General features: G+C 36.4%; 3 protein-coding genes across 14 annotated transcripts in view; 2 read left to right on the forward strand and 1 right to left on the reverse strand.

The window, feature by feature from the left end:
- Dyb (Dystrobrevin) overlaps nt 1-12,788 on the forward strand; it is a 352,841-nt gene extending 340,053 nt beyond the window's left edge. For all 7 annotated transcript variants that reach the window (XM_067772266.1, XM_067772261.1, XM_067772262.1 and 4 more), the window contains one exon: nt 12,651-12,788. The gene's annotated coding sequence lies outside the window, so the exon portion shown is untranslated. The remainder of the gene's footprint in view (nt 1-12,650) is intronic.
- Rbpn-5 (Rabaptin-5) overlaps nt 1-14,641 on the reverse strand; it is a 371,253-nt gene that overhangs the window by 147,531 nt on the left and 209,081 nt on the right. The gene's annotated exons all lie outside the window — the stretch shown is intronic.
- Nucleotides 1-14,641, forward strand: part of Treh (Trehalase) — a 342,181-nt gene that overhangs the window by 123,594 nt on the left and 203,946 nt on the right. For all 6 annotated transcript variants that reach the window (XM_067772274.1, XM_067772273.1, XM_067772276.1 and 3 more), the window contains exon 2: nt 12,651-12,837. In XM_067772274.1, coding sequence (XP_067628375.1) covers nt 12,651-12,837 — 187 coding nt within the window. The remainder of the gene's footprint in view (nt 1-12,650; nt 12,838-14,641) is intronic.

Below are 14,641 nucleotides of genomic sequence, written 5' to 3' on the forward strand. Positions count from 1 at the left end.
GTTCTGAATGTAAGCGTAAGGTGTTAGCTTAAGCTTAAGTGTAAGCTTAGCCTCTGTTAGTGGTGTGCTATATGGAGGATAAACGTAGAATGTAAATGGAGGTGTCTAGTATTTGTATACTGTATAGAGTATTACATGCTGGATTGGGTAATAGAGAATGCGAGCGTAAGTGTTGTTACCACACTGTAGCGTGAAATGTGAAAACAAGGTGCGTGTTAGAGTTGATATGAGCGGAATAACTCAGCTACTCAAGACTAACACACACAAAGGCATCTACATATATGTAAATTAAAATCTCTGGACAAATACACAATTTTTATGCACACAATTTTTATTATTGCTGATACACAAAGTGTTTACAAAAGCAAAACACGTGTTTAGGTTTTCAGGTTTAAGTTGAATTTTCCTTCTAGGGTTTCATTGGGCTTAACATCTTTGTACATTGTTTGGTAGGATTTATATGAAATATAAAGTACAAACAAAGCAGAACAAAAAATAATTAAAATGAAATAAAATAAAATGAAATAAAATCAAATTACTTTAAATATATTTATAATCGACGAGTTATGTGTTTGTTATCGAAAGGTTTTGGATTTATCATCGAAAAATCATCGATATGTTATCAGCATGTTACCAAATAGTTATCGATATGTTATCAAATTATTCAATTTGTTTTCGGAAACTTATAGATATGTTATAGGAGTGTTACCAATTTTTTATCGGCCTGCTATCAAAAATGTATCGATTTTGTAATCAAAAATGTATCTGTTTGTTATCGAATTCTTATCTGAGTGTTACGCATTCGTTATCGATCTGTAAACGACGACTCATCGACTTGTTATGAAACATATACCAATAAAACTTCAATATAAAATCGATGACGGATGTGTAACCCTTCGATAACACTGGATCACAAATTCCAATTTTTTTTCTGCACCAGAGACGCCATCATGAAATTCATATGTAAAATCACCCCGTGATTTCGAAAATCAAGGTTATTTTTAATTCTATGGTAATGTTTTTGAGATATTTACGAATAAGGGTTTTTTCCAAAAAAAAAAAAAAAAAAAATTGGGTCCACTTAATCATATATATCTCAAGAACGAATTGAGCAATTCCAAAACGGTTTGAAGCTTTTACAAGGTAATAAAATTTGCTATAAACTGTGCATACAACTGCTAGGCCCTGCAGATTCAGAGATAACGAACAATTATTACGGATCTCGAAAACTTTTTATTTTTTTGCAGATTTTTTTCTCTCTAAGCTCTGTTTTATTACAAAAAAAAAGCTTCCATTCAACAAAATCGATGGACTAATACAAAAGTTATAAGCATTCATGTAAATATTCCCATTTAATACTTAAGTACCCTACTGGTACATATGTGTTAGTATTCGTATATCAGTTAGTTAGCGAATATTAACACATATGTACCAGTAGGGTACTTAAGTATTAAATGGATATATGTACTTGAATTCTTATAACTTTTGTATTAGTCCATCGATTTTGTTGAATGAAAGCTTATTTTTTTTGTAATAAAACAGAGCTTAGAGAGAAAACAAAAAAATCTGCAAAAACTAACTAACTGATACACGAATACTAACACATATGTACCAGTAGGGTACTTAAGTATTAAATGGATATATGTACTTGAATTCTTATAACTTTTGTATTAGTCCATCGATTTTGTTGAATGAAAGCTTATTTTTTTTGTAATAAAACAGAGCTTAGAGAGAAAACAAAAAAATCTGCAAAAACTAACTAACTGATACACGAATACTAACACATATGTACCAGTAGGGTACTTAAGTATTAAATGGGAATATTTACATGAATGCTAATAACTTTTGTATTAGTCCATCGATTTTGTTGAATGAAAGCTATTTTTTTTTGTAATAAAACAGAGCTTAGAGAGAAAAGAACAAATTTGCAAAAAAATAAAAAGTTTTCGAGATCCTTCCTCGGAAAATACAAATTTTTTTATATTTTTACAAAAAAAAATGGAAAAAATCCGTAATTATTGTTCGTTATTTTTGAATCTGCAGGGCCTAGCAAAAAGTGTTGTATGCACAGTTTATAGCAAATTTTATTACCGTTTAAAAGCTTTAAACCGTTTTGGAATTGCTCAATTCGTTCTTTTGTTTTTTTTTTTGGAAAAAACCGTTATTCGTAAATATCTCAAAAATGTTACCATAGAATTAAAAATAACCTTGATTTTCGAAATCAGGGGGCGATTTTACATAGTAATTTTATAATGGCGTCTCTGGTGCATTTTGGCTGTAAACCAGTGTAACAAGCCGATACCGAAACCAATAAGAAGACTATGACAAGCTGATAATAAATCGATAGCAAGCTGCTAAAAATCGAAAACTCGACGATAATGATTCGCTATCAATAATATGCCTATAATAAAACAATAACTTATTGGTATCCTTTGTTACCGATAAGAAGCCGACGAAGCTCTTCTTAAAACTACCAAAACTAATTGTTTGTGGTAAATTTATCCCTGTTGTGGCTTAACTTTAACCACGAACACCTGTATGTTTAGTTCCTGAAACTCATTGAACTTCACGAGTACTTTGTACTCACGCCATTTTTTATTTGTTCTATGATAGCTAAGTGGTTTGAGAACATAATAAAAAACTGACCTGTTGTAATAATGATACAACAGAACTACCATGGAATGCTTTATTATAGGAGCTCAATTATCAACTATGGCAGAGTAGAGAAGATATTCATTGCAGATAATCACGAAAGGATAAACTAGTTTTTATTCTGACTAGTTCCTGACACACTCAATGTATGTTGCGAGAACGAAGAGTCTTCACCAACTCAACGTGGTATGACAGTCGGTACCCGAGCGTACCAGGCTCATATTGGAAATTGGAAACTTTGACTTTTTCTAGCAAAAATTGAGTTGACTAGGTATGATTGAGGGCCTCAACTTCAGGCTGTGGTTGTTGTTGTTGTTGTAGCGATAAGGTTACTCCCCGAAGGCTTTGGGGAGTGTTATCGATGTGATGGTCCTTTGCCACATACAGATCCGGAACGCTCCTGTAACACAGCACCATTAAGGTGCTACCCCGACCATCTCGGGAACGATTTATGTGGCCACATTAAACCTTCAGGTCATCCCTCCCTCCCCAGCCCCAAGTTACGTGAGGAGCTTTGGTCACCAGAGCCTCGTCTGTTAGTGAAACAGGATTCGCCACGGATAGGTGAGGTTGACAATTGGATTTGGAGAAGCTATATATTGCGCTGGCAACCTGAAAGGGTTGAGCTACACAGCCCCTTGAATCTTGTATTTTAGTCGCCTCTTACGACAGGCATACCTACCGCGGGTATATTCTGACCCCCTAACCCGCTGGGGGATACATAGTTCTGCCATCGTCATTAAGTTAAATTTTTCCTACTGGGTCGCAACATAAAGATATAAATCATATGAAAAGCAAAATAGTATAGGATTTCTCATTGCTAACAAGAATGATAAAAAAACAATACTTTTTCAATACAGAGATTTCTCACAAATTCATTTGGACCTGTTGCGATTCAGTTCATTTGACTTTGTTTTAACAAAACCTGCGTTGTTGCGCTCTCAATGTGCGTCAATTCGTTGTATAAATACGAGGTTTGGTGAATATGTTTTGTTATGAATTCAAATAGACAGTTTTAATCAGAATTGACGATACTGCAAAATAATCTATTACTTCCCTCAGCCCTGTAAACTCATGCCTTTAAATTAGGCTTGGTCAGTGATAGCAGATGTAGGAAGTGCGGGTTGGAGGAGGAAACGATCGAGCACGTTTTTTGCTGTCAGATCTAGAAGCAGCAAGTGGCATAGGTCATAGAAAGCTTCTAGTATTTGTCAAGATGACGGTGGGTTTCATTTTCACCATCGACAATCTCAGTATTGTGTGAATAAAGTGTGCCAGTATGCACAACTTATCGTCGCGCACGACTAAAATACAAAACTTTAACATAATCCTCGAAAAAAGAGGCCGACAGTCCTTAGGGCATATAATAAAACAGATAATGCTCAGGGAAAATGAATGGTACATATTAGGGCAAACCCCAGCCCTTAGAACATTGTCGAAGAATCATGAAAGTTCATGAGGAAAGAGTATCACTACAATATATGGGTCAAATATTAAAACATTTAAAGCAATGATTCAAGTAATGAATGACAAAACAACTATCCGTTTCTATTCGTGTTGACTTAACGGTTTAGCGATGGTTTATTAGAGTGTAAGATTAGGTCAACGGACTAGCTGTGGACCAACCGGGATGATTGCGAGGTCTCAAGGTCCTTATGGTCATGTCTTAATGTATTGAATTCGGGGGTAATTGATTTCCTTAACAACTCTGGTATTCTTCGATGTAGTTCTGATGATTTTCCGTAAACTTTGACTGCTGAAGAGTAGATTATGCTGGATGACATGTTAGGAATGGATTTGGTTTCAAACGAGTTATAGGGTTTGCCTTGTTATATACACAGCCTTGGTATGAAGGTTGTGTGCTGGATTATCTAACGGTTGGGCATAGTTTCAAGTCACTGCACAAGTATCACCAAGGTACTTTAGAAAAGTTATTTTAAGCAGGGTTGCCGTATCTCATAATGCAGTACTTATACACTAAATCCATCACAAATAGCTGTTGAATAAAATTCGCGCAAATCTTATTACTACCACTTCATTAATCCAATGGTAACAGTTAACAGATTATCGTTAATATTAGAACAACAGCTAAGGCTGCTGTTATGATAGAGATAACTGCCGAGCCATGTTCAAAAGACCAAAGTAGTGACCGCGGTATGTGTAAATTTCTCTTTACGGAAAGCTGATGTATGTATTTGCATTATATTGGCTGCCATTCGCTGTTGAAATTACCAATGGAATGGCTATTTTAACAGAAGCATCAGTTACATTGATGGAGAATCTGTCTGTTCTACATAATATTGCTAGGTTGAGACCAACAGCTTCTCCTCTGTTGAAACAAAGTTGTTCCTTTGACGTAAAACTCGTTAGAATTGACCATGAGATCAATTTTACCGAATGTCTGTTAATTCAAGAATAACAAACACGATCGGTCTTATAAGTTTTTAGCAGGCTATTAACACGAAACATAGAGTAAGAAAGGCTAAGTTCGGGTGTAACCGAACATTACATGGAGACAAAATAAGGGAAAATCACCATGTAGGAAAATGCACCTAGGGTATCCCTGGAATGTGGTTGTATGACACGTGTATCAAATGGAAGGTATTAAAGAGTATTTTAAGAGAGAGTAGGCCATAGTTCTATGGATGGACGCCATTTAGGAATATCGCCATAAAGGTGGACCAGGGCTGACTCTAGAATTTGTTTGTGCGATATAGGTATCAAATGAAAGGTGTTAATGAGTATTTTAAAAATTTGTGTGTCTTAGTTGTATATGTGAAGGCGTTTTCGAGATATCGCCATAAAGGTGGACCAGGGGTGACTCTAGAATGTATTTGTACGATATGGGTAACAAATGAAAGGTGTTACTGAGCATTTTAAGAGGGAGTGGGCCTTGGGTCTATAGGTGGACGCCTTTTCGAGATATCGCCATTAAGGTTGGCCAGGGGTGACTCTAGAATGTGTTTGCACGATATGGGTATCAAATGAAAGGTGGTAATGAGTATTTCAAAAGGGAGTGATCCTTAGTTCTATAGGTGGACGCCTTTTCGAGATATCGCCATAAAGGTGGGCCAGGGGTGACTCTAGAATGTGCTTGTACGATATCGGTATCAAATGAAAGGTGTTAATGAGTATTTTAAAAGGGAATGGGCCATAGTTCTATAGGTGAACGCCTTTTCGAGATATCGCCATAAAGGTGAAACAGGGGTGACTCTAGAATGTGTTTGTACGATATGGGCATCAAATGAAAGGTGTTAATGAGTATTTTAAAAGGCAATGATCCTTATTTCCATAGGTGGACGCCGTTGACTCTAGAATGTGCTTGTACGATATCGGTATCAAATGAAAGGTGTTAATGAGTATTTTAAAAGGGAATGGGCCATAGTTCTATAGGTGAACGCCTTTTTGAGATATCGCCATAAAGGTGGACCAGGCGTGACTCTAGAATGTGTTTGTACGATATAGGAATCAAATGAAAGGCGTTGATGAAAATTTTAAAAGCGAGCGGGCCTTCGGTGTATAGGTGGACGCCTTTTCGAGATTTCGCCATAAAGGTGGACCAAAGGTGACTCTAGAATGTTTGTACGATATGGGTATCAAACGAAAGGTGTTACTGAGCATTTTAAGGGGGAGTGGGCATTAGGTCTATAGGTGGACGCCTTTTCGAGATATCGCCATTAAGGTGGGCCAGGGGTGACTCTAGGATGTGTTTGTACGATATGGGTATCAAATGAAAGGTGGTAATGAGTATTTTAAAAGAGAGTGATCCTTAGTTCTATAGGTGGACGCCTTTTCGAGATATCGCCATAAAGGTGAGCCAGGGGTGACTCTAGAATGCGTTTGTACGATACGGGTATGAAATGAATGGTGTTAATGAGTATTTTCAAAGAGAGTGGGCCTTAGTTCCATATGTGGACGCCTTTTCCATATATCGCCATAAAGGTGGAACAGGGGTGACTCTATAATGTGTTTGTGCGATATGGGTATCAAATTAAAGGTATTAATGAGGGTTTTAAAAGCGAGTGGGCCTTTGATGGAAATGTGGACCAGGGTGATCTAAAAAATCATCTGTTGGATACTGCTAATTTATTTATATATGCAATACCAGGAACAGTATTCCTGCTAAGATTCCAAGGGCTGTTGATTTCGCCCAGCAGAACTTTTTCATTTTCTTCTATTTAATATGGTAGGTGTCACACCCATTTTACAAAGTTTTCTAAAGTTATATTTTGCGTCAATAAACCAATCAAATTGCCATGTTTCATCCTTTTTTTCGTATTTGGTATAGAATTATGGCATTTTTTTCATTTTTCGTAATTTTCGATATCGAAAAAGTGGGCGTGGTTTTAGTCGGATTTCGGCCATTTTTTATACCAAGATAAAGTGAGTTCAGCTAAGTTTAGTAAAGATATATCGGCTTTTGCTCAAGCTATCGACGACCGACGGTGGACTGTGTTTAAAAACTGGGCGTGGCTTGAACCGATTTCGCCCATTTTCACAGAAAACAGTTACCGTCATAGAATATATGCCCCTACCAAATTTCAGAACGATTGGTAAATTTTTGTTCGACTTATGGCATTAAAAGTATTCTAGACAAACTATATGAAAATGGGCGGAGCCACGCCCATTTTTAAATTTTCTTTTACTTTTATATTTTGTTGCACCACATCATTACTGGAGTTGAATGTTGACATACTTTACTTATATACAGTAAAGATATTAAATTTTTTGTTCAAATTTGACTTTTAAAAAAATTTTTTTTAAAAAGTGGGTGTGTTCTTCATCTGATTTTACTCATTTTTATTTAGCACATATATAGTAATAGTAGTAACATTCCTGCCAAATGTCATCATGATATCTTCAACGACTGCCAAATTACAGCTTGCAAAACTTTTAAATTACCTTCTTTTAAAAGTGGGCGGTGCCACGCCCATTGTCCAAAAACTTACTACTTTTCTATTCTGTGTCATAAGGTAAACCCTCCTACCAAGTTTCATCGCTTTATCCGTCTTTGACGATGAATTATCGCATTTTTTCGGTTTTTCGAAATTTTCGATATCGAAAAAGTGGGCGTGTTTATAGTCCGATATCGTTCATTTTAAATAGCGATCTGAGATGAGTGCCCAGGAACCTACATACCAAATTTCATCAAGATACCTCAAAATTTACTCAAGTTATCGTGTTAACGGACAGACGGACGGACGGACGGACATGGCTCAATCAAATTTTTTTTCGATACTGATGATTTTGATATATGGAAGTCTATATCTATCTCGATTCCTTTATACCTGTACAACCAACCGTTATCCAATCAAAGTTAATATACTCTGTGAGCTCTGCTCAACTGAGTATAAAAACATGCGATAAATAAATTAAAAACAGTCAACATTCACAAAACAAATGTAAACCATCATTAACCCACTACTAGACCTGGGGCCTGTTTCACAAAATATACAAGTCTTGTATTACAAGCAAACTTCTTCAAAAAAGAAAAAAGATTTCAGAACAAATTTACTTGTGTTTCAAGATTTGCATTTTTGTGAAACGAGCCCTAGGACTTAAACTTTGGGTTTTCGGGAGTACCTACGTGGTATGTTTTTATAGCAATAATAAAAAATTGTGTCTCAAAATGTTTAAACTATGACTTCAATAAAAATGCATTAAGTCATTCATCCAGTACTTTCGGAAATTGTATTGTTAAATAATTCTTAACAAAAAAAAAAAATAATAATAAAGAGGTGAGCACCAGGGGCGGATTAACGGAGCCCCTCTATAGCCCCGGGCACCAGCATCGGGAGGACCCCGCGAGTTCGAATAAATAATATCATATTATGTATTTGCATACACATAATTAAATTTTGCACCTCAAAATTTATATACAATAGTAATATGGAAAAGAATACATACACGCACTCGTTAAGTATAAGATAATATAAGCAAGCACGTTCAGTGTTCGGACTACAGTTAGTATATCATGACACATACTCATTGTAATCTGAACCCACTTGCTTAGATTATCAGAAAAACACCATCGATGGCACTTGGAGGTTTACCGCAGAAGCCGTCGAACGTCGATGTATGTTTTAGTTCGCGTAAAACTTCCTAGTTGCGGCGCCTCAGAAGGCGCCGCCGTTCGGAGAGCGGGCACCACTCGATACTTTTTTAATGTTTATTTTCGCGGAAAAACAACGAAAGACGAAATGACGAAGTTCGTACTAGTGATGGTCGATATGGCCATTTTGAACTATCAGTGAAAATAGATATGGCGATTTTTATAAGTACCAAAGAAAAAATATTTGCAAGAATAAATTAATTTGATAATTTTAATTGAGTTTTAGGCCAGATTATTGAATAAAACTTCTTTTTTTAGTAGTATTCAAAATATATTTATTTGTTCGATATTTCGACTTCAACCTGAAGTCATCATCAAGAATACATACCAACAAGGCTATTAAATTTACCAATAAAATGGAGAATAAATTATAAAAATAATTATAACAGTTTTTATTTATTAAAAAAAAAGATCATATTTTGCCGGGCCTCGTAAATCTTTAATCCGCCCCTGGTGAGCACCAATTACTTGTTCGATAAGTTCGACAAGTAAACGTATGTAAATTTTTTGTCGAGTTATCGCTTACTTATCAGCTTGTTATTCCCAACGATTTTATATTGAAGCTTTATCGGTATATGTATCAAAATAAACCGCCGAGTCGTCTTTAACAAATCGGCAACATGCCGATATCAAATTGATAAAGCTCCGATAACAAATCGTTAATTTTTTGAAAACATATCGACGACTTTTCGATAAATTATCGATACGCTTTTTGGAAAAATCGATAAACGGTCGATAACACATCGATTACTTCTCGTTAACAAATCGATAATTTGTCGATAATAAATGTGTATTTTTTCGAAAACTCGTCGATAAAATATCCATAGCACCTTGGTAGCCTTAGTAATCAAAGCCAAATTTATGACACCTCAATAATTAATAGATAAGTCGTCGATAACAAACCTATTATTTCCTACCCTTCTCTTCTTTATTTTCCCGATCTTTTCCTTTCCTTTCTCTAACTTTCCTTTCTTTTTCTTTTCATTTCCATTCCTTGCCTTCCCTTTCCTTTTCCTTTCCTTGCCTTGATTTTCTGTCTGATTTCGCTCATATCAACACTACCACGTACATTGTTCCCATGTTACCCTACAGTTTCGCCAACCTTCTGTTTTACTCCATACAGTAAACTAATACCACACACTGCGCCTGGACTTCATTTTTCATACCTGTGGTCAAAAGTCAAAATCGCCGAAGTCGAGATAGGATGGCTCGCAAGATTTATTTTTGGTAGCATTTTATACCTACTAAATGAACACTAAAGATTTAATATTTGAAAAATTGATAATGGTCTAAATTCTGAATATTGGTTTCAAATGATGTTTGTGTATGTTTGGCTTTTATATTAGAGTTGTGAAGCGATTTGACTTAGGCTATTATGACTTGTGACCACACATATATCGCTCATATAGTTAGCATACCACTTACAAAGACCAGCTTACGCTTTCACTTCACACCTTACACTTATAATCACCCCCATAGATTAGGTTAGGTCAGAGTGGCCACCGGTGCGAGCACCAGTACACTTAGGCCCAAAAAGGTCCCATTGTGATACCACGTGGATCTCTAAGATCGATTCAGAAAACGTCAGAGATTTTGTAGGTTCCAACTTAGCCAGATCAAAAAGATCGTGATAGAAGGGAGATCCCAGAGATTTCTTCCTCTTGTGCCAAAGCGCAGGATAATCGCACAGAAAATGCTTGACTGTTTCTATCTCCTCTCCGTCTTTGGAGCTCCTGCAGTAATCATTATAGGGAGCACCCAGCCGTTGTGCATGCCTCCCGATTGCTATGTGGCCGGTTATAAGTCCAACCACCATTGTATGCCCCCACCCCCAACCTTCCAAGAAGGAGACTTCTTGTGCGTTTCGCGCCCCATTCAGGCCACACGAGCTTAGTGTAGTTGCAGGATTCAAGATTGCTCCACCTCACACCCGCTTCCCTAAGGAAAATCACTTTCAAAGTGAGCTTACAAGTAGCGAGCGGCATGCTTCAATCCCTTTCAGGGCGACGAAAGCGGAACGGATATGCCTCCTCCTGCAAGTTCGTCAGCCATCTCATTGCCCCGTATATATACGAGTGTCCAGGCACCCATACCAGCCTGAGGGAAGTTTGCTCAGCGATCTCGTTAAGAGATTTGAGGCACATCTCTACTGTCCTGGACTTACATGTGATTGAGCCAAGCGCTTTTAGTGCAGCCTGGCTGTCAGAGTAAATACAAATTTGGTTATAGCGGTGAATATACGCGTAATACGCTTACATACATAAGGTAATGTACATACCACAATTATAGTTGTACTACCCGTATGAAGCAAAAATTCAACTACGAACGTTTTAACCGCAACAACTTTAATATACGCTGTTGGAGCTGGAATTACCGCGGCTGCTGGCACCAGACTTGCCCTCCAATAGGTCCTTGTTAAAGGATTTAAAGTGTACTCATTCCAATTACAGGGCCTCGGATATGAGTCCTGTATTGTTATTTTTCGTCACTACCTCCCCGAGCTGGGAGTGGGTAATTTACGCGCCTGCTGCCTTCCTTAGATGTGGTAGCCGTTTCTCAGGCTCCCTCTCCGGAATCGAACCCTGATTCCCCGTTACCCGTTGCAACCATGGTAGTCCTAGATACTACCATCAAAAGTTGATAGGGCAGACATTTGAAAGATCTGTCGTCGGTACAGGACCATACGATCTGCATGTTATCTAGAGTTCAACCAATATAACGATCTATAAAGATCGCTTGGTTTTAGCCTAATAAAAGCACACGTTCCATAAGGTCCGTGTTTATATTGCATGTATTAGCTCTAGAATTACCACAGTTATCCAAGTAACTGTTAACAATCTATGGAACCATAACTGATATAATGAGCCTTTTGCGGTTTCACTTTTAATTCGTGTGTACTTAGACATGCATGGCTTAATCTTTGAGACAAGCATATAACTACTGGCAGGATCAACCAGAATTATATTTAAAAAATATAATAAAAATTATATTTTTTGTGTTTAATGTAAATAATATTACTCTGCATATGCAAACAATTTAAATAATGAACAGCCTTTCTCAGGTGGTCAACGGCCTCATTTAAAGCAGCCACCTCTGCTTAAAAGACGCTGCAATTATCGGGTAGGCTAAAGGATAGAATCCACCCTAATTGAGGTGGAAAGACACCGCTACCCACCTTATTATCCAGTCAGTGTATATCTGCAACCTATCGTTCGGGTCCGGTGGCTCCTTCAACTAATAATCCCTAGCCGGGATAACAACCTCCTTCATATCGAAAAATACAATCGGAGCGCAACAGTCCAATGAAGGCGAATCCAGATTATTAAGGATGGCTGCATGGCTATCCACATCGTCTCTCCAGCCGGATAACTCTCGCATCCGCAGAGCAGAAAAGGCCGCACATTGATTCTCCCATACTGTGAGCAAAGATCAAAAACTATGTCAAAAACTTCGTCAGGATTTACGCATCAACCCTCGTATGAATATCCGCCAGCTGGTGAGAATATCATATAAATGCCCCAATGTGTCTGCATATGTATATGTGTGTGTATGTATAAACGTCGAAGAGCTGATAAAACTGTCGCTAAAAAGCCATATATACATACGTATAAATAAATATATATTTGTTGTATTTACACCGCAGCGATCACAACGAAATCCATCAGTGGTCAGTCAGTCATTCAGTTAGTAGTGCAAAGAAGCTACGTAGTAGCAAATTGTTTTGTTATTTTCGAAGCATTTGGATAAAAAACTTTGCGAAAAAAGCAAGTACAAAAGAATAATTTAAAAAAATGTAAAATAATTTTTTGAGTGTTTAATTAGTTTGGTTCCAGAATTACTTGATTAATAAAAGATTGCGTATTTGTTTGTTTGTACAATTTTACAGTTGGAAAATTTTGTGCGTTTACGTTTAACGTCAACAAATTGACTTTGAAATTTCATAAGCCGCAGTTATTTTATAAAAGTGTGAAGATCAGTTGCTCCAGCAACTTAGGTCAACCGCATAACTACAACAACAACAACTGCAGCAACAAGTACAACAAAAACAATTCATTCAATATGAAGAACGAAAGGTAAGTTTGTTTAAAATTTACAATAAAAATATCTCATACAAAATAGTGCAAACGTTAAAGTTCTAAAAACACTCGTGAAAAATTGCATAATTCAAAATTTATATACATAAATGCATCCATGTAGGTATTGTGTATACTTGAACTTCGTTCGTTTCGCCTATATTCACAGTAAAAATATAGAGTCATAAAAAAATGCATAACAACTCGTTCTAGTCAACAACAATTTACAAATTGCATACATATTTTTTTTTCATTTACAATTCATTTAAGCATTCACATTTTGTTTGAAATTAGGGGGACTCATGATAGCATATAAACTTATAAGGTGTAAAATTATATCCATTTACACACGCGGTTATATGAACGCACCTAGTAATACTCTTGATAAACTTGATTGTTTTTCAGCTGTATTATTTCCAAACAAATTTTTTTGATTGTTATACAAATTAAAAAATACCGAGATTAAGTGAAAAATCAAAACTAAAACGCCTTTACTTGCTGATGTTGGAGATTTTTGATGAAAATGCCGTCTGTAATGTCTGCAAGGTTGCATTCCTTTGAGTTTACCGCGTTTACACAATGAAATGTGCGCGTAAATTTATACAAATTAGGGGGACTCATGATAAAGATTATTGTAATAGAATTAAAAAGAATAATGATTATGCGACTTTAATCGAAAAATTAAAAGAAGTAGATCCTGATGCCACAAAGGATACAGTTATAAAAAAAATAAGTAGTTTGCGGGCGCAATACTGGCGTGAATCAAAAAAAAAGAGAGATAGTTTGAAGTCTGGTCATTTTGTGACGTGAATTCCAGTTCTTTAATAAGCTCACTTTGTCCAATAACTGATCGTTTTTTAAACCATTCTTTGCACCAAGTTCTTTTTTTGCGATCTTCTCTCTTTTTTTTACGTTTAATTGCCACAGCGAGCAATATTGCTGCAGCACAATTGTTGTCCGTATTCATCGCTGTCTGAAAGAGAACTAATGTTCGGCCAAAAGTTCGTATGGTGTATGGCCAAAGCTGCGAACAAGATTGCGGAATGTTCGCGGAAATGTTCGTGTCGTGTATTTGGCGCTTAAATTTGACGCACTAAAGAGCGAGTTTGTTATTTTTGTAAAATTGATGGCCCCTATTATAAAACAAATTCGATCTTCGACTGTGATCGAAAGAGCTGATCGAACGAAATTTCATTCGGTATTATGACACTCATTCGATGAATACTAGTGTTATTGTTCGATAATTCGATAAATTTAACCGTTCAGAAAAGCACATTCCCATCAGCTTTCAAATAAAATAAAAGCAAAATAATCATATACATATATCATTTCTAATTGCTGTTTTTATGTACGGGTCCCTTTTTCGCTCTTATTTGGAATCCAAATCTATAAATAAAGTTTTGGTTGCAAAGATTGAGATTCGGGCTATTAGCGAGCTTTGGGCAATTTTGGTTGTAGTGCTTTTGTTTAGCTATATTTATACTCAGTTGAGCAGAGCTCACAGAGTATACTAACTTTGATTGGATAACGGTTGGTTGTACAGGTATAAAGGAATCGAGATAGATATAGGCTTCCATATATCAAAATCATCAGTATCGAAAAAAATTGAATTGAACCATGTCCGTCCGTCCGTTAACACGATAACTTGAGTAAATTTTGAGGTATCTTGATGAAATTTGGTATGTAGGTTCCTGGGCACTCATCTCAGATCGCTATTTAAAATGAACGATATCGGACTATAATCACTTTTTCGATATCGAAAATTTCGAAAAACCGAAAAAGCGCGATAATTCATTACCAAAGA

The sequence above is a fragment of the Eurosta solidaginis genome, chromosome 3, assembly GCF_040869045.1.
Source record: "Eurosta solidaginis isolate ZX-2024a chromosome 3, ASM4086904v1, whole genome shotgun sequence".
NCBI classification, from domain to species: Eukaryota; Metazoa; Arthropoda; class Insecta; order Diptera; family Tephritidae; genus Eurosta; species Eurosta solidaginis.